General features: G+C 39.1%; 1 protein-coding gene across 3 annotated transcripts in view; it reads right to left on the bottom strand.

Annotated features, from left to right (window-relative positions):
- The window catches only part of Gars1 (glycyl-tRNA synthetase 1), a 41,666-nt gene extending 22,201 nt beyond the window's left edge, over nucleotides 1-19,465 (bottom strand). Inside the window, exons 1-8 of one of the 3 annotated variants that reach the window (XM_074065238.1) lie at nucleotides 19,153-19,269; nucleotides 13,301-13,355; nucleotides 11,217-11,318; nucleotides 9,427-9,529; nucleotides 8,014-8,155; nucleotides 6,631-6,719; nucleotides 6,091-6,167; nucleotides 181-326 (exon numbers count right to left, since the gene is read on the bottom strand). In XM_074065238.1, coding sequence (XP_073921339.1) covers nucleotides 181-326; nucleotides 6,091-6,167; nucleotides 6,631-6,719; nucleotides 8,014-8,155; nucleotides 9,427-9,529; nucleotides 11,217-11,318; nucleotides 13,301-13,309 — 668 coding nt within the window. In that variant the 5' untranslated portion in view covers nucleotides 13,310-13,355; nucleotides 19,153-19,269. Of the gene's footprint in view, nucleotides 1-180; nucleotides 327-6,090; nucleotides 6,168-6,630; nucleotides 6,720-8,013; nucleotides 8,156-9,426; nucleotides 9,530-11,216; nucleotides 11,319-13,300; nucleotides 13,356-19,152 lie in introns of all 3 variants that reach the window. The other 2 variants (XM_074065239.1, XM_074065237.1) reach the window with 2 other exon arrangements.
- Nucleotides 19,466-20,195: the final 730 nt, after the last annotated feature.

Raw genomic sequence — 20,195 nt, 5'->3', positions numbered from 1 at the left:
GTCATACACACTAAAAAAAACTGTACAAAGAATTAGAGGAAACGAAACTTAAGAATGTGTCTATCATGATTGCTCCTTAATATATTCATCTGTACAAAATGCTCCTCCAGAGCACTATTTATCTTTTATCATAAGCAACTTAATAACTTCGTTACTAAATAAGCAACGAGTGATACATACCCAGGCATGCTTCCTCCAGGCCCAATGAAGGTCTTGAACATTAAGTTAAAAGGTACTGGAGGGGACAGATCATTTCCAGTAGTGGGAGATTTTACATTATAGTTCACAAAAAGATCCCCAAGTTCTTGTTGTCCATAGTTATCAAGCTAAAAGACATGTCAAGAAAATAATTAGTGTAAAAATGGAGAGAAAATAAAGTATAAGGCAAGGTATAATATGTAATATTACATGTAACTCCATCTAGCCATTGTTATGACTCACAAAAAAATTAAAGATCAGATTTAACCTAACCTTTAGGATATCCACACTACAACTATAACCAATTTACACACTTTCTACTTTCCAACCGAGAAATGGATTAATTACTTTTCTAGGTCTGACCTAACACGCAGCCACCATTTCACAATGAAAAGTAATGGCAAAATACCTCTTGTTCAATTATAAAGGTAATACATATGTTATAGCTTGGCAAAAGTTTTCAAAGTTGAATTTTATCACACTGAACAAATTTTAAGAGGTACATTTCCTTCTCTAGTAATTAAATATACATACAATTTCCTTTCCTAATAGGTATTAAGCTCCTTAAAGGTAGAAGCGGTGTCCTATTCATGTCTGCATTTTCCCATGTTCTGCACACTCTACTTATTGATAATCAACACCAAATCCTATAAAATGATATATTAATTCCAATTTGAGAATTTCAAAGGACTATGACAAACCATCGATAGTAAATAATATTTAATAGAAACAAAAATACAACTCATCACCATATGAACTGAGGCTTCGGGATCAAAAAAGATCCGGGTACACCTCCCAGCTCTACCATTTATGGGTTGTGTGACTCAAGTATGAGAAGTACAATCTATCCCACTAACAAGAGCTACTGTAAACATTAAATAAGATATAAAGCAGTACTTAGCACCGGGACTGGAGCATTGCACCTATGCAATAAAGGGTGACTTAGAATTTATATTTGCTCCCCTTGTAAAATCAATGGACGTTTTCATTCCCTACAAAGTCGGCTCACTCACAATGACCCCATGTTCAGATGTGAGTGAACAACTCAAAAATTTAAGCCTTCTAGGTTGTTTCTATAGAATTTCTAGAAGGAATTCACAAAATACACTTCATACAATTACACAGAAGGCTGGACCAGTGAGGAGACTGTTCCAGAAACCTTCAAGGTAGAATACAAGTAGCCAATCTGCCTACTTGAGGAGAAAGCCAAAGAACCCATGAAACATCCCTGTTTCCTAAGTATTCAAGAAAATATAGTATTTTTCAATAAAAAGCAAAATGAAAAAAGAATTCAGGAGGAAAAGAGTCTGAAGATACAGGAATCAAAATGCCTACAGAGTGGAATTGGCAGTATCTAACAAAATTGTATTTGCCCCATGAAACTCATTTTTAGGAATCTACTCCAAAGATTAAAAAATAGCAAAATCATGAAACATCTGAGCACAAACCTGTCCAATGCTGCACTATTTATAATGGTAAAGAGAAATAACTCAAATACTTATTAAAGGGGGCCTGGTTATATAAACTACATGCACACAACACGGAATTACATGACTACAAAGCAGCATAAGGACTACCTCTATATACTATGATAGAGCACTCTTTGAAATAGTTTATGTGAAAAAACCACCATGGAGAAAACCGTGTACAGTGTCCTGCCACTTACCAAGCAAGGGGAGTGTTACAGTTTGGATCTTTAAGGCTCCTAGGTTGAAGGCCTAAGCAGTTGGCGTTATTGGGAGTTGGTGGAACCTGCAGGAGGTGGGGCCTAGTTGGCCCCCAAGGACCTACCCTTGAAAGCAATATTGGGGCCCTGGCTCCTTCCCATAGTCTCACTTTTCTTACCAGCCACAAGGGAGCAGCTTTGCCTCACCATGTGCTTACTCTCCACCATGATATTCTGCCTTGCCCCAGGTTCAAAGACATGGGACCAACTGGCCATGGACTGAAACCATGAGCCAAAATAAACCTTTCCTCTTTTTAAGTTGTTTTTCTCAGGTATTTTGTCACCACAATGGAAAGTTAACATCAAGGGCATAAGTGGTTTCTAAAATATACTTTATCAATAAGTTCAATGACATAAAAAAATCATTCTTTAACCATGGGCAAGGGGGGGCCATACAGATATCTGTATCTTTGTTTACTTTCTGTTAGACTTTGGAACTATGAACAATTTGACTTTTTTTTTTTTTTTTTACAAAACAAACTTAAAAGAAACAAAACTCTAAAAATTGAAAGTAAAACAAAATACATGGACTAACTACACGTGTTACTAGTAACCTAACCACACAGATAAAATAACTTCAGTGATTTTAAATACAGCTATTAGACTGCGTACCTATATACTGCTGGTGTATTCCTAAGGAAAAGAAAGAGCAAAAACTTCTTTTGTTAGTGATAGCAAGGATCAAACCCAGGACCTTGCACATGCCAGGCAAGTTTTCTACCACTAAGGTACATCTTCAGTCCTTATTTTCTTCAGACAGGGTCTCACTATATAGCTGAGGCTGAACTTTAACTTGCTATGCCGCTCAGACTGGCCTCAAACTTACAATCCTTCTACTTCTGCCTCTAGAGAGAAGGGATTAGTTACAAAGTGTGATGCAATGCCTATCAAAAGGAATTTTTAAACTATTTTCAATATTAATGTTGTTTATGGTGGTATTGTTATTCTGAATCTGTTAATGTATGTTAACAGACATATTAACTGTATTGGTGTTGTGGAAAATTGGAATTTTTGGTATGGGTCAAGGAATCAGAGATTTAAAATTAATACAGGAAAAATACCATCAACTTAACTTTAAGCAAAAGTATCAATATTAGTTCATGATGATCTCTGCCTTTAAAAAGAATACCAATTTCCTAGCTCAGTCCACCAAAAAGGTCTAGAACCAGTGACAAGGACCAGGGCTGCTCAGACAGATGGCCCATTCCAGGTCTGGGTCATCATGCAGAGCCTGTAAGGAAGTTGCCAAAGACTACTAAGACTGCATCAGAAGGACTCAGTAACAACTCTGAAGACCCAAAATGGGACAAATAAGCATCTATAAGAATAATAACTGCAACTAACTGAAAAAAAAAATCAAAATATCAACAGAGCAGGAGGGAGAGGATTAGGCAGGCAGGAATTTACAGATGCTAAGGAATCAACAAAGAGGTTAAAATAAGATGGACAGAGGGATAGATTAAGCACACATTTTCACTTTTTCTTTACAAATGACATCTCAGAGAAATCAAACAGCATATAAAAGAAAGTTTTCCCATTTTCTGTGATCCTAAAGCAATGAGAACAAAATCATTTTGAAGCTTCTAATCAGTTAATGGAGCTAGACAAAGGTAATCAATAACTGTAGCCACTGAAGAGATTATCATACAGAAGTACATAAAACCACCTACAAAGTATCTTTCTAAAAATATCTAGTCAAGACTCTAAATCTAATGCAGAAAGATGAACACACTTAACATCACTACAATAATGCAATCAGTTTGGAAAATGTAGTGTTAATATTAGATGTTAACATTTAATATTAAAATAATTTAGACTTAATGAAATAATGCTTGAGACTTGCTTCAAAAAATTGGGGGAAAGAAACCAGGGAAGCAAGTGGGGAATAGATCCCAAAAACATTGAAATGATTTAATGACACTGAAGCAGAGTAATGGCACATTTAGTGTTTTATATTGTCTACTTTTATAAAGGAATTTTTCATAATGAAAAGTTAAAAAAATTTGCAAACTAGTACACAGAGTTAAAAAAAAAAAAACAACAGAAAACTGTGATGCTTCCTAGTGCCAAAGAGGAGCACACTAATGAATGGGTACCGCAAATGCTATTATGTGCTCAGCAACAGATGGGATTTAAACCAGTCTACAGTGGCCTTTTCTGAGTATTCTATCAGTTCCCAAGGATCCCTTACTTTTCATGGAGAGTTATATTCAGTTATATATATACTTATAGCAAATCAAAATAAAAAAGACTGCTCTCCTAGAATATGAGAAAGCTAGTGCTCAAACTATAAATGTAATTCATTTATGACTGAGTTATCAGTGAATTATTTCTCAGTTCTGATAATTTGCTTAGGAATAAATGAAATTGTTAAGATCTAAGACACTCAAAGACATACAGACACAAAACCTCTGTGAGTCTGAAATTCTGAACAGAAAACAAGAATTTAGGGGTAATTAGAGACATCTTTCACTTCTTTCTAATAAAGGTAAAGCCTTTGGAAAAGGAAGGAAATAAAATCAATGTGTGCTACAAAAGCACTGAAATAAAAAAATTATTTTAAAAATCAACATTAATCAATATTGTTATTGTTATAAAAAATAATAAAGCAATGAGCAATGAGCTCCAAGCATGGGATAAAATACACTTTGCAAAAATTAAAATAAATCAGCAGATAATTCAATAGCCAGATGAAGCAAGTTTTCAATTTAAATGAAGAGAATTCTTATCTAATGTTGGAAAACTAGGTATCACAGAGAAAATTTAGCATGCTTAAAAAAAAAAAAAAAGTAGGGCAAGTGTGGAAAGGTGTCCAGTAATTTCTGTGAAAAAAAGCAGAATGTTATGATGTTCTATATTCAGCTTCAGATATATAAATGCAAAGAAAACAGCTATTAAAACAGTACTATGTGAGTGTCTGTCATGCTCCCAACAAAGTAAATAACATTTAAGAGATGGGCTTCAGTGGACTTCGGAACTAAACAGGGTGTTGGAGAAATGTGCTTTATTCAAATGGAACATCTGACAGATGAGGTGAGAAATGAGTAACACACACACACACACACACACACACACACACACACAGAGATGCATCTTCCTAAGAAGATGTCATGCAGCAGTCTCCATGATTTTTTTTTTTGCGTGGGGCGGTGGGGGGGGTGGGGAATGCTGAGGTTTGAACTCAGGAGCTTGTGCTGCCAGACAGGCACTTTACCACTTCAGCCACACCTCTGCACTTTTTACTTTCATTATTTTCTGAATAGTTTCAAGTTTATACTTGAGGCCAGCCTGGACCAAAATCCTATTTATAACTCCCATGTTGTAGTTGGGATGACAGACATGCACCACCATACCCAGCTTTTTATTAGTTAAGATGGGGTCTTGCTAACTTTTTGCCTGTGCTGGCTTTGAACCTTAATCCTCCTGATCTGTATCCCAAGCACCTAGGATTATAGGAGTGAACCACCATGCCCAGTCAGTTCCCATGATATTCTTTTTTTTTTGCCATGTTAGAGAGTGAACCCAGGGCCTACCAGGCAAGCTACATTATTGGCTCCTTCATTGTATTTTTAAAGTGGTTTGTGATCCAAAGAGAAGATTAAGGGCTACTTCTTGTATAGAAGGTATTCTGATACTTGGTAAGGGTCAGAATCAATAATCTTTATGAATTTTTGCCATTCCTAAACTTATCAAATTAAATACAAATTATAAAACTTTAGGTAAAGTGGGAAAACAAGGCCAGAAAAGAAAAGCAGGAGTCTGCTCATGAGGTTCTACGAATAATAGCACAAAGTCAGGAACAGTCCAACCAGACTAATGGCTGTATCCATCAGACCCAAATATCCACACCAGCACAGAACAATACTCACTGTCAGTCATTCCTTTGGTGTCTGCTATTAAATCTAGAAAACTGCTTTCCAAAAAGAGCAATAAATGTAATGCCTATTTATACTGACTTGTCAGTTTTGGCTGAAACAAAGGTTTAGTCACAAAAGAGAGAAGAAAATTAAAAAGTAAACAGATGCTATGAGGGATAGAGGTAAACTCTGCTTCTTTACAGTTGTGGCCAGGGTCAGCACAATGAAGAACTGAACAATTATCACATACAGAAAGCAACACAGCCCTACCCATGTACAAATACTTTGATATTGTCTTTAAGTTCTCACCTGGGCCAAGACACTTTCCATCTCTGACTTCTTCTCAGCAGAACACTTCTTATCAGACATCAATTTCTGTAAGTGAGCTACAAGAAGAAAGTGTTTACACATGTCAATTTCAATCAGTGAGGAAAAGGACCATGCACTTTTCACTTCCAGTGATGGACAATTAAAGACAAATATAAGGCAGTGAATCCACAATTGATTTTATAGAGACACAATACCATCAAGGTTCATTTGCTAATTAAAAAACTATCTATACATAATTAACTTGTATGTAACTTTTTAAAATAAGGAACTTGACCGACATATTTAAAATCCTTGTGTGTCTATATCTGGTACTGAGGATCAAATCCAGGGCCTCACCCATACTAGGCAAATGCTCTATCACTGAGCTACATCCTCAGCCCAGAACACTTAGAATCTGTGCGCTTTACTCTTTGTATGTTATGCCCCGATATAAGAACTTAATGGAGAATTTTTGAGAAAAAAGCTTAACCTGAGTCCTTTGTTTTGATCAACTCTCCTAAACAAGACGAAGAACCATACCTTTCAATAGATGGTCAGCACGAAAACATTCTCCGTTTTTCACATCTTTCACCATGAAGTCAGCAAATTTGTCTACATGGCCAGAGGTCCTAAGTTAACAAATAACAAGACAATTTGTCATTCTTGTGCAAATTAATACATAGATATTACCTCATAAGACAATCCTCCTATAATACATTTGTCCACAATTTATATCTGTGTATCTCAAAGATGGAAATGTCCCAATCTATAACCATGTATCCATGACAGATAGTAATGTATGCAAGAGAAAAGTCTTCAAATCTATTCTTTTTTCATCATTTCCCAAGCACTTCCTTCCCATAGGAAAATGACATTCACTAGGTTATACATTTTTACAGTTTGTCAGAAACCCTGTCTACATTTCAAGATTAATTAATCCATGCCTACTCCATTATTATTAGTGATCTAAACAAAGGCCAAAACCATTAGGAATTTGATGAGCCAAGAACTTATAAAAATGCAAACCCTGAACTTATACTGAACTAGTATTATTTCAACACAGTTCCTATTAGTGGAACAAGTCAGGAATTCCTCTTATCTAAATTGGTTGAAATTATTAAGAGAATCGTGAGAATGCTAAAATAAAAATTACTACTTTATCAGAGATACAAAGTGGCAAATATTCCTAGTTCATGTTTATTAATCCTACCCTACTTTCAACAATATTGGTAGAAATAATCTTACATTTCTGCATTGAAAGTTCAATACAAATAGTAAAGAATTTGATTGAAAATGCATAGACACCTTTTCTCAGAACTTCTAAAAACTTATACTAAGGAAATAATCGATGACATACACAAAAATCTACCTTTCAGGATGTCTGGTACAGTTAAAATTCAGAAACACATTAAATGGCTATGATATGGCACTAACTAAATTATGACACATTTATAAAAATGGAATAGCATGCAGTCATTAAAAATGCTTCAGCCGGGCCTAGTGGCTCACATCTGTAATCGTAGCTACTCAGGAGGCAAAGATCAGGAGGATCATGGTTTGAAGCCAGCCTGGACAAGTTTGCAAGACCCTAGCTTGAAAAAACCTTCACAAAAAAAGGGCTAATGGAGTGGCTCAAGGTACGGGCCCTGAGTTCGAGCCCCAGTACCAAACACACAAACAAGTTTTAGACAGATTTGTAATGACAACACTAAATGGTCACCTACATCACATGAAAAAAAGCAATGTATTGTGAATATCCACATATACAAGAACATATGAAAAAAAGTGAAAGGATAAACAATTTTAACATGGCTGTCTATGAGCATGGCTATCTTCTTCTAAATGAACACAGGTAGTTTTTGTGATCATAATGTTACTTAAATTTTCATGTTAAAGGACTTCCCCGTCAAAGTAGGGTCTTACTTTAAAACGGGCTCAGGAGTGAGCATGGTGCAGTCAATCTCCAAGATCTGCTCCTCCTGGATAAAGTGCTGTCTCCAGGTCTGAATAATATTGTTCTTGAGAGCACATCCAACTGGTCCAAAGTCGTACAAACCACTAACCCCTGTAAAATGCAAGAGAAAAGTGTGCACTGTGCTGTTACTCTGAACAGAGAGCAAGGAGACATATGAGGAGCTGATGGCTACAGGACTTCACGTACTCGCCACAGGTTTTTAAAGTCAACAATTCAAATCCTTCAACAACCAAAAGCTTTACTTAAAAAATTACCCCATTTGCTACTTTCATATTTGTAATTTCAAGTGGGATCAATCCAAAATTACAAACAATGAAAGTTGCCCCAGATACAGGGAAGAGAATGAAAAAGCAGACTACGGTGTTATGCCATGGAAAGTAACTTGCCACAGTAGCTGAGAACAATGATCTAAAGTTTTAGCACCCCATTCTCTAATTGATTCTTGAGTATTTGAGCCACAATTTAAACCTCAAGCAGTTAAACATATAGAGATCTGCTCAGCCAAACCCAAATGAAGTTTCAGAGGTAAAGTACTAACAGCCTAATATTGTTGTAATGATCTCCGTTGACTATGAAATACAGCGCTCTACATACATTTACTCAATAAATAAACTATATTTGTGTGTATATTCTTACAGCATTCAGCAAGACATGATTTATCAACCTACTTATGAAGAATATTTTCTCCTGACAAATGTTCATTTAGAATAATTTAAGGCCTGTGTTTTGACACCACCCTTGGAGGGAGGGCACAACACAGCTGGCCAGTACTACAATGGCCTTCTACTGCTCCCAAGGCTCCACAGGATGTTAATAAGAATGCATAATTGTATAAATTCTCAGACAAATCAAATACTTAATACCTGGGCCTCCAACAATTCCCTACATCTTAGTGGGAAAAGGTATTCAAGAATAAACAGGGTGAGGGCTAGAGGCGTGGCTCAAGTGATAGAGTGCCTGCCTATCAAACACCAGGCCCTAAGTTCAAACCCCAGTACCACCACCAAAAAAAAAGGAGAAAGCCAGGTGTGGAGCACTCAGGAGGCTAAGGCAGGATTACGAGCTTGAGGCCAGCTTGGGAAAAAGTTAACAAGACCCTATCTCAAAAACAAAATACAAACAACAGGGCTGGGGCTTGCTTATCAATCCTGAGGCTCTGGGTTCAATCCCTAGTACTAAAGAAAAAAAAAAAGGAAAAGAAACAATAGGATGGGGGAACTCCACAGACAGAGCAGGTCTATATACAATTTCTCTGCTCTGTGTGGCTGGTACAATTAAATAGCAATGGGTAAACCATGTTCTTGATCTAAGAATAACACTAAAGTGACTAACCACACAATCATTCTTCATTAATTCCCTACCTCCATAAATAGCAAAAGCTTGATCATAGAAAAACCTCCTCTTCAAGGTATCTTCCATTTTTGATCTGTCTACAATGTCATCTTTGGGCTGTAATGCAAGCTCCTGTAAGAGAATTTAAAGTATGTGATTGGAGAACTAAATGCCAACATTTTAATTTAGTTTATTCCTCAGCAGAATTTAACATAAAATTTGCCAGACAAGATTCTGAGAAGTTAAAAAAGTGGAGGCATTAGTTTGTGTTTCCCCCTCTGCTGTGAATAAGAGGAAAGGTATTGTAAAGATTTGCATCATAACGTCCCGGGAAAGCTCCCCAGCTAATGGCACTATTAGGAGACAGAGAAACTTCAGGAGGTACAATTTAGTGGAAAGAAATTAGGTCTTGGGGCCCACGCCCTTAAAGGGGCTATTGGGACTTTGGCCCTCCTCTCCCTCTGTCTCTCTCTGCTTTCTAGCCACCATGAGGCAACAGAGTCCCCATGCACTTCCACCATGATGTTCTGCCACACTACAGGCCTAAAAGCACACAGAGCAAGTGACTATAGCCAAAACTTCTCAAACTGCGAGCCAAATAACCCTCTCCTCCTTTAAATGGATTGCTCTCAGGTATTTTATTACGGGTTTTGAAAGCTGAGTAATAGACTGGAGGTGAGGCTCAAGTGGTAGAGTGCCTGCTTTGTACACTTGAAGCCCTGAGTTCAACCGAAAACCAGTCCCACCAAAAAAGAAAAAAAACCCAGAAAACTATTTCTGGGCTGGAGGTGTGGCTCAAGAGGTAGAGTACCTGTATAGTAAGTATGAAGGCCTGGGTTCAAACCTCAGTATGGAAGAAAAAAAGATCATTTCCAACATTAGAAGACTAAGCTAGTAGCTGGACTTGGTGGAACATGCCTGCAAAGCCATCACTCAGGAGGCTGAGGCAAGAGGACTGCAAGTCTGAGTCAGTGTGGGCTACACAATTAAGACCCTCAAAACAACAAAAAAAGCCAGTCTAAGCTTACTTAGATGCAGATACAGACATGCAATATAAGCAATACCTAAATTTTAGTAAAATGGTCACTTTACAACTTCAAACTGGTGCTCACTGTGTAATCCCCATGCTTGGGACACTAAGTCAGGAGAACCAGGGTTGTAGGGCTGGGCTACGTAGCAAGATCCTGTCTCAAAAATAAACAAACAATAAAAAAGGGAAAAAACCCAAACTTCAAACTGGAGGTTTACTATTTGAAAAGGTCTAGGAGTAGCTTTCAGATGAATTAAAAACAACAAAATCATTACTTCCAGGCCCTGATGAACTCTTACAGAAGAGCACAATGTCGGCTGGCACCGGTGACTCATACTTGTAATCCTCCCTGTAATCCTAATTACTCAGGAGGCAAAGATTAGGAGGATCACGGTTCAAAGCCAGCCCAAGCAAATAGTTCATGAGATCCTATCTCAAAAAAATCCACCACAAAACAAGGTTGGTGGAGTGGCTCAAGGTGTAGGCCCTAAGTTAAAAAAAAAAAGAAAAGCACAGTATCTTCCAGGAAATTCAGGATGGGGGAAGTGGGGGAATTGAGGTAGACAGAATCAAGAGGTCAGTAAGGCTTTATAGAAAAGGTGACATTTTGAGTTGTACTTTGAAAGGCCGAGGAGTCTGCCAAGTACAGGAGGAAGAAAAAGTCATTCTGGATAAAAACAAATGATACTTCTTCAGGAACTTTTCAGGCCCCTCCCTTCCAAAGAGTTTAAATAAAGATGAACAATTCTACAACTACTAATGTGCCTATTTCAGCATCCCAACACTCACCTTTGCTTCCAGAACCCTCTTTCGGGCTTTGAGCTCAGCTACTGCTCTGTCTACATCCACTTGGGGTGCTTTATCTTCTTTCAGCTTTCGCACAAGATCTCCCTAGCCAACAAACAGAACTTATATTCAGGATTGGTTTCAGAAGTCAAGAAAAATAAAGAATGTATTTTTAAGTGTGCCTTTAAAACAGGATTTGAGTTAATAATGCAATTCACACATTATGCAAATGGTTCTTATTAGTAACTGAAGGGCCCTGCCCTCAGCATTTATAATCCAAAAGAATATATAGACAAGTCAACAAATAACTATGCTTACATGGTGAATTCAGGGGGAGGGCAGTTTGAAAAAGAGCCACATAGATCATATGGAAATAAACCACTGAAACTAAAAACTAATGAGATATGTTAAATAGTAGATCAATCATAGTTCAAAAGAGAATCAGTGACCTAGGAGACAGACCTAAAGAAATTAACCAGAACAGCCAGGTGCTGGTGGCTCACACCTGTAATCCTAGCTACTTGGGAGGTTGTGATAGGATAGTGGAATGAGGTAAGCCTGGGCAAATAGTGAGCCCCCATCTCCAAAATAACTAAAGCAAAAATGGACTGGAGGTCCACCAGTCAAGCAGTGGATGCCTGCTTTATAAGCATGCAGCCCTGAGTTCATACTCCATTCTCACCAAAAAAACAAAAGAAAAGAAATTACCCAAAAAGTCAAGAGTTAAAAATACAGGAGAGGCTGGCAGAATGGCTTAAGTGGTAAATAATTAATTAATTAATTAATTACAGGAGAGGTAAAGAGCCATAAAGAAAAAGAGTATAACATTTGTCCAATCAGAATGCAAAAGAATAAAGAAAAAACATTTTCTTTTGGTGGTACTAGGGTTTGAACTCAGGGGTAGGCAGGTACTCTTATCACTTGAGCCACTCCACCAGCCCTTTTTCTGTGTGTTAGGTACTTTCGAGACAGTCTCATGAATTATTTGCACAGGCTGGCTTCAAACAGCGATCCTCCTGATCTCTGCTTCCCAAGTAGCAAGGATTATAGGTGTGAGCCACTGGCACCCGGCTAAGAAAAATTTTAAGAGGCAACTTAAAAATGACTATGAAATTTCCTATAACTGCTCAGACAAGAATTCTCAGATCAGAAGTCCAAGAAAACGCAAATCCACACCTAGACAAACTATAGTAAAACACAGTGCTTAATTAAGAAGGGTTAAAGACCTGAGCAGGTTCTGATACCTGATCAGCTAATTGTGAAACCCTGAGCAAACTGAAAAGCTCTTTGAGCTTTCTCAAGTATAAAATCAGCATGATAATAATTACCTCACTGGAATGTTGTAAAAAGGAAACAAAAGACTTTATAAAGTAATTTTAATAACACCTAACACATAGTATACATACAAAAATAATAGCTGTCATAATGCTATAAAGCCCCTTAACATGGATGTGGCCACAGATACTTCAAATCCAGTTTGTTTAAAACTGAACCTTTCTCTACTCAAACCTCTCCCTTACATTCTCCATCTGCTCTTGGCCACAAGACCTACCATTTTCCAAGCAACATCAACCTGGGCTTCTTTAGCTCTAACATCCAGTCAATTTCACTTCAAATTTTCTAATCAATCCCTTATAGACTAGATTACTACAACAGATTACCAGTTATTCTCCCATCCAAAGACAACTACACTAACATTAAATGTGGCCCTAAATTATATTAATTCATGTTATTTCTCTCATCCTGTAAATCTTATTTTAGAAACACAAAGCATCCCTAATTTGGTGACTTTCTACCTGTGCCTTCAATGTTTACCCTCCTACCCCAAAGCATTTCCTGTACTCAGTGACAATCTCTACATCCTTTATGAAGCATTTCCAGCCTTCAGGCCCTTTTCCCTTATAGCTGTCTCAGATGGAGACTGGTTTTCCCTCTTCCACACTCCTCACTGTCTCAAGATGGGACAGATGTTCGCATTTCCCTCCATACTTTCAAGCTAATCTTCCTCCCTCCTAAACCCCAGCTCCTTTGAAGGGCTTGTCAGTACCCTTTCCCACACTGTGGTCATTTTCCAAGTCCCCACTTACTCCAGTCATTCAATGATAGTCTCTCTCTTCCATAACTCATGTTCTTTAGAATGTCCTGGTCAAGAAATGAAAAAGACTATTATAATTCTCTGAACCTAAAACCTAACTGCTTACATACAATCAGAAGCATTTAACTACAGTTTTGACACACACTGAATCATCTAGGAACGCTAGAAATGTGATTTAAAGGAATATTATACCTTGCATTGTTCAGAATTTTACAAAAAGGTAGTCATTCTTTGAGAAAAATGTTCATTATGTGAAAACACAAAAGAAATCAACAATGGCAGTACTACTGACATCTAAGCAACCAACACAGTATACCTTTATCACTGCACATTTATAGCAAGTGTACTGACAGCAAATCTAAGTAGTGGTTTAAGCATCTGCTTACTTCATCACAAATCCTAATGCAGTCAGAGCCAGAATTTATACAATGAAACATATATTACTTCATTATAAACATATTAAAATTACTTTATTTCTCTGTACTACATTTAAGGCATTACCTATACACATGCTTGGTTTTTTTTTTTTTGTGTGTGCTGGAGGTACACTGTGGCATTTACAAAAGTTCTTACAATATATCAAATTTATCATAGTTGAATTCACCCCCTCCATCATTCTCCTTTATCCCCTCTCCCCCCATTCCTGGAATAGTTTCAACAGGTCTCATTTTTCCATTTACATGCATGTGTATAGAATATTTGTACCATATTCACCCTCCTACACTCTTTATCCACATTCTCCCCCTCCCAGTGGTACCAAACCCCCAGACAAGACCTGTTCTGCCTTCCTATTCTCTGATTTTGTAAAAGAAAAAAAAATGACATTTTTGTTTGTTTAAGATAGCTATACAGAGAGCTTCCTTGTGACATTTCCATGTATATATGTATTATAACCTGATTGGTTCATTTCTACTTTTCTCCTTTCTACCTTAATCCCATTCTTATGGTGATTTCAACAGGTTTAAAAATTCTATATTCATTCTTGTACAGGAAGTACATCAACCATATTCACCTTAACTTCCTACTTTCTCTCTCTCTCTCTCTCTCTCTCTCTCTCTCTCTCTCTCTCTCGTAGTGGCCTCCCCCCTTAGTGTGACCTGTTTTTCATAAGACTGCCTGTATTTATTTGTATTGGGTCTATATTCCACATATGAGAGAAAACGTGGTCTTTGGCTTTCTGAACCTGGCTAACTTCTTTTAAGATCATGTTCTCCAGTTCCATCTGTTTACCTGCAAATGACAAAATTTCATTCTATTTTGTGGCTGAATAAAATTCCATTGTACATAAATATCACATTTTCTTAATCCAGTCCTCAGTAGGGCATCTTGGCTGTTTCCATAGCTTAGCTATTGCAAATAATGCCGCAGTAAACACAGTATGCAGGTATCTTTATTGTAACCTGACTTGCATTCCTTTGGGTAGATCCCTAGGAATAGTATTGCTGGATCTTAGTTTTTGAGGAGGCTCCATACTGTTTTCCGTAGTGGTTATACTAATTTCTGTTCCCACTGTCAGTGGATGAGGGTTCCTTTTTCCCCACATCCTCGCCAACATTTATTGTTGTTTGTGTTCTTGATGGTAGCCATTCTAACAGGAGTGAGGTGGAATCTTAACATATACACATGCTTTTAATTTCATGAAATTTTGGTGGATCTTTTGTATAAATTTCATTAAGAACAGTAGTAGGAATTCTAAAATATTTGCTATAAAATGGGGACACTGAGTCTGATACAGTTGAGCGCTATGAGTCATTCCTTCTTATTCTTAGTATATTCAAGTAAGTCTGATCTGTTATTATATCCACAGTTTTTATTCCATTCCATTATTCTGATATTTCCAGCTAAGGCAATATTCAGTCACCTTCTAACTTCATTTATCTTCAGTACCTGAAATCACTCTATGGAGGCAATGGCTTATTTACCTGTTTCAGGACGGGAATACTGATGCATCAATTCTGATTCATCAATATCTGTTGACTGACATCACAACTTAAACCTAGCACAGTGCCAAACACTTAGTATTCAGTATTATCTATTGGCTTATTCTTCACTTATGCAGTGAGTCTTTCCCTTGCTCTCCCTCTCAAATATCTATCTCATAAGGGTTCACTAACTTGCTTTTTGATGGGGACAAGAGGCCTGTGTGCCTTTGTTCTGAAAAGATGGCAAGAGTTCCTGCTTTTGTGTTTTGGTTTTTGCCATACTGGTGTTTAAACTCAGTGCCTGTGCTTGCTAGGCAGGTGCTCTACCATGTGAGCCGTGACCCCAGCCCTTTGAATATTGGAAAGAAGTAAATCCTCTCGAATGTTTCACCATGTATGGGCACTCCCACACACTTCATCTATTTACTCCTAGAACTCACAAGACACTGACAAGCAAGGTCACAAGTAAAAAAGTAAGAATTTAAATTCACTGTCCTGAGGGTTGGATTGGTGGTAGATGCCTGTGGTCCCAGCTACTCATGAGGTGGAGGTAGAAAAATCATGGTCCAAAGCTAGGCTAGGCAAAAGCATGAGACCCTATCTAAAAAGCAAACTAAAAGCAAAAAAGCAAGAGTGTTTGAACCCCCACTACCAGATCCCAGACCCCCCCCAAATTAATTGCTTTTTGTCTTTTAAGGTTCAGGTGCACATATTCAAGTAGAGGCTAGCTATCACATGGAAGTGGTGTGAGTTCACCATTTCTAAAGGCGCAGAGAACAGAACTGGTCATGTTTATTCTGAATAATGGATTAAAAACATGATTTATAATGATCTCAACCCATAAACAAAAAAATTAGAAGTGACCTAGACATGGAATGAAAGTACTTAAGAATTCCAATTGCTAATTACTTTTCTTCTTTTTCTTCACCAAGCAACTATATTTTGGTGTGTGTGTTTGTGTGTACACTACATGAAACTGATGTGAAATATCATCAAAATCTGTAAATTACTCTTAAAAAACCAACCAGAAGCTCAGCTCCCGGATAGTTTCTTACCCTAAAGATGTATATTAAGACTGAGAGTCTGTGATTACAAAGGAGACTGGGTATTAGAGGAGAAAATCGTTCCAAGAGATGTAACTCATGGATCCTTCATATGTATTGATGGTACATATTCACTTGGCCAAGAAAAACAACAAGGAAACATTTCCTCACATTTACAAGATATTTGGCTTTACACAAGTGGCTAGATGGTTGGTTCTTATTAGGGTTAATGAGCTCATCTCAGATTTCCAAATATTTTATAACTACTGACAAAAACTTCATAAGCTTTTCATTTGCCCTTTGTAGATTAAGCAAGAGCTTTAACAGGCACTCTTGGTACACAAAATCAAAGCACAGAAAGCTATAAAGCCTCTCATGCTAAGTCTGCTCGCTACTACTAAGATCCCAACTTTATGGTGTCCCAATTGGAGTGAAAGAAAAGATAAAATGCTGAAACACATATTATCCATCCATCTATTAATACTGACTTAGACATTAAATCACTATTTAAAGTCCCCAATCACTTAAAGAGGTTTTTCAAGTATCTCAGAAAATTCAAAAGACTTCTATTCTCTCATATATGGGTTCAGCATGTTACCGAACTGACGATTATTAACAAAAAAGGTGAGCTCCATGCCAACAATGGTTTGGGAGAACCAGCACACTAGTAAGTGACAATCAGTTTAGAATAATATCTAACATTTAACCAAGTACTTAACTATACCCGAGATGCTCATTTTTTCATGTTTTAAACTTCACTTGTGTTGGGCACAAGTGCCTGTAATCCTAGAAATCCTAGAAACTCAGGAGGCAGAAATTAGGAGAATCATAGTTTGAAGCCAGACCAGGCAAATAATTCAAGAGACCCTATTCTTAAACAAACCCTTCATATAACAGGGCTGGCTGAGTGGCTCAAGGTATAGGCCCTGGGTTCAAACCCCAGTACTGCAAAAAAAAAAAAAAAAAAAAAAAAACCCTAAAACTCTACTTACGTATTATAGGTGAAATTTAGCAACTGAAAGGGTAAATCATTTGCCTAAAGTCACTAGCTAAACCACTTGGCGGGGGAATATTGAGACAGGACCCTGCTATGTAGAAGAGGCTGGCCTTGAACTTGAGATGCTACTGTTTTAGGATTACAGACCACATTGGGGGGCAAAAAGTGTTTAAGTACTGTAAGGCTGCCAAGTTCAAAGTGAACAGATACAAGTTTTCCAAAATTCTAAAATTTACAAAGGCTTAAATTTTATTTGGGGGCACAAATATTATCAGACTGCTTCATTCATTTTCCAGATTAGCAGATTTATACGAAACATAGCCACTAACCAGAAAGTCATTAAACACCTTAAAAATCCCACTAGGGGTAGGTCTTCAATGCACAAACTTCACAATGGAAATATGCAAAATGTGTCTCATTTTCCCATATGCAAAAACTGGAGTTTAACTCCATGACCTTTACATTCTTTCCAGCTGACGTTGGACTTAGTACAATTCAAAGTTCCAGGAGACTAATTAACTGACATATGTGTGGCTGGAAAACTGAGAAAGAACCCAAACTAAGTAATACAAATTAACTCACATACTCAGAAAAAATCTTAACATACAAAAAATTAACAATCAAGCCAACATATACAATACCCAAAATACATAAATCTATATACAAAAAAATAGTAGCACCAGAAGGCTGTTGGGTCAGCTAACTACATCCAGCCTTACTGGATGGATGATTTGCACTGCAGTTCCAGGCTAACGTGGCAGAGGGAGGGGTTTGGGTTGTGTCTTTTTCCAAATGAGATGTACTCTTCCCTTCCCAAGGAAGGGCATTTAAAAAAAATTCAGAGTTACAGTAAAGACAAAGGAACCACACCTTGTTTCATTTGGGGACTAGCTGGTGGACGGAAAGAGACAGAGAATAAGCATAGAGTATGCTGACAAAAAAAAAGAAAAAAGAAAGAAAAATTAAGCCTTCAGTAAAATTTCAAAATGAAAGACTATTATAAATCAGTATGACTCAAACGAGAGGGAAGTAAGAGACGGCCAAGTGGCAGAATTTCCTGAACTTGGGGCAGCTACGCTCCAATGAATGATTTATTTCCGAGAGAGGATTCCACCTTCCTTAGCAAAGGCAAATGATTGCATCAGACGCCAGCGCAGGAGAAACCCGTTTGGTGTTTACTACTAGTAGGTCATGAATCCCCGGGGTCCTACTGGAGACCGCTGCTCCAACTAGATGTATAGTCTGAAATAACAATCCCCTGGCCCTCTCAATTCTGATCTCAAAGGAGACCTATATTAAAATCACAAGTCCTCCAGCCTACAAAACCTCCCCACTCCCTTCCGCAAAATCAAATTTCAGCACGTTCCACGGTGAGGATGGCTGGCTTCACCGAGCACTTCCCAGGTTTGCGGTCTGAAAGCCCTGATCCTTCCAGCTGACCTTTTCCGGAGCTAGAAAGGATGACAGGAGCGAAGGATGACGCAGTCCCATCACCTTTAGAAAGTTCGCCACCTCCCCACACCAACGGTTAACTATTTTCTCAAAGCCGGTCCTGCGCCTCGATGAACACTCAAAGCAGGGACCAGGAAATGGAAGGGAACCCTAACGCAAAGCCTAACGTCCACCCTCAAGCGAGTGTGGCTGTGGCCGTAAGACGTGCCACGGGCGTGGGAAGGAACTGCGAACCTGGCCCCCGGCGCGCACAAAGCGCGCAGCCGAGGCCGGCGAGCCGAGGTCAGGGAGCTTCAACGAGGACACAGGGTGACCGAAGGTCACAGACCCCGACCCCATCCCCATCCCCAGGACGCGGGTGGGGACGCAGGACGCCCATCCAGATGCGAGAGTGGCCCGCGGAGGGGAGATGACCGGCACTCGTGGGTACCTGCTGGCGCACGGCTAGCCTGAGAGGAGCCAGCACCTCCTCCGCTCCGGCGCCGTCCATGCTGCTCCGGGAAGCGGCGGCGACTGCGGGGAAGGAGGTCGGGGCGCGGGCAGGTGCGCTGAAGAGACGACAAGGAGCTAGCAGAGGCCGGACGAGAAGCCGGGGCGACGGCGACAGCGACAGTGGCAGCAGCACTGCGCGGGCAGCTTTAAGCAGAGCCGGGCGCGGAGAGGGCATGAGCCGGCGAGCCGGGGAGGGCCGGACAGGGCGGTGGAAGCGGTGCGCGTGGCCCGGCCCCAAGCATGATGAAATCGCCGCGTAAACGCCGCGGTGCGCGCACAGCCGCACTTTCCGCACCCGGACCTCGCCGCCCGCTAGGCAGCGGCAGATTCGACACGGAATCCGGAAAGGCTACTGCAGGGCTTGTCTGAAGAGCGACAAGACACACCAGGGCGGTGAACACAGACTTATACGTGGGTACTGATGCTTAGCGGGCCCACTTGAACACACACTTCTGCTTCTCATTTTTCGCCTTCTGCGCCTTAAAAGGGTCTGTAGGCATCAAATCACTAGGGACTTAATATTAAGCTAGGAATGGTGACAGAAGGCAGGCAGGAGGATCGTGAGTTCGAGGTCAGCCTTGGCTATATAGGGAGACCCTGACTTTGAATAGATAATAATGCTGATCAAGCTCAGATGTGTCTTACACTGTTACCAGAATTAAGGTTGCTGCTCACTCCAGGAGGTATTGAGGCAAGGAATGTGACTTCATTTGGAAAGCAAGCTCCAGGAGAGGCCAGGATTCCTCTGGCACAAAGCTCTTCTTGCTGGAAAGCTGATTTGGGATGGTTTGTGCTGATGGGCAGTCCAGGAATGTGGCCTGATGGGCAGCTTCTCACAGCAGGTGGGCCAGGTGATGCACATCTGATCCTGGTTATAAAATCCTTTCTAGGTCTGCAAACGATTATTTCCTTGAACTATTCTTGTCACTGATGAGTTACACATTACATAATGCAGGGGTGTGGTGGCTATCCCAAGGCTCT

Source organism: Castor canadensis, chromosome 2 (genome assembly GCF_047511655.1).
Source record: "Castor canadensis chromosome 2, mCasCan1.hap1v2, whole genome shotgun sequence".
Classification (NCBI taxonomy): Eukaryota; Metazoa; Chordata; class Mammalia; order Rodentia; family Castoridae; genus Castor; species Castor canadensis.
The sequence above is the reverse complement of the archived record's forward strand: the minus strand, read 5'-3'. Positions and strand labels throughout refer to the sequence as shown.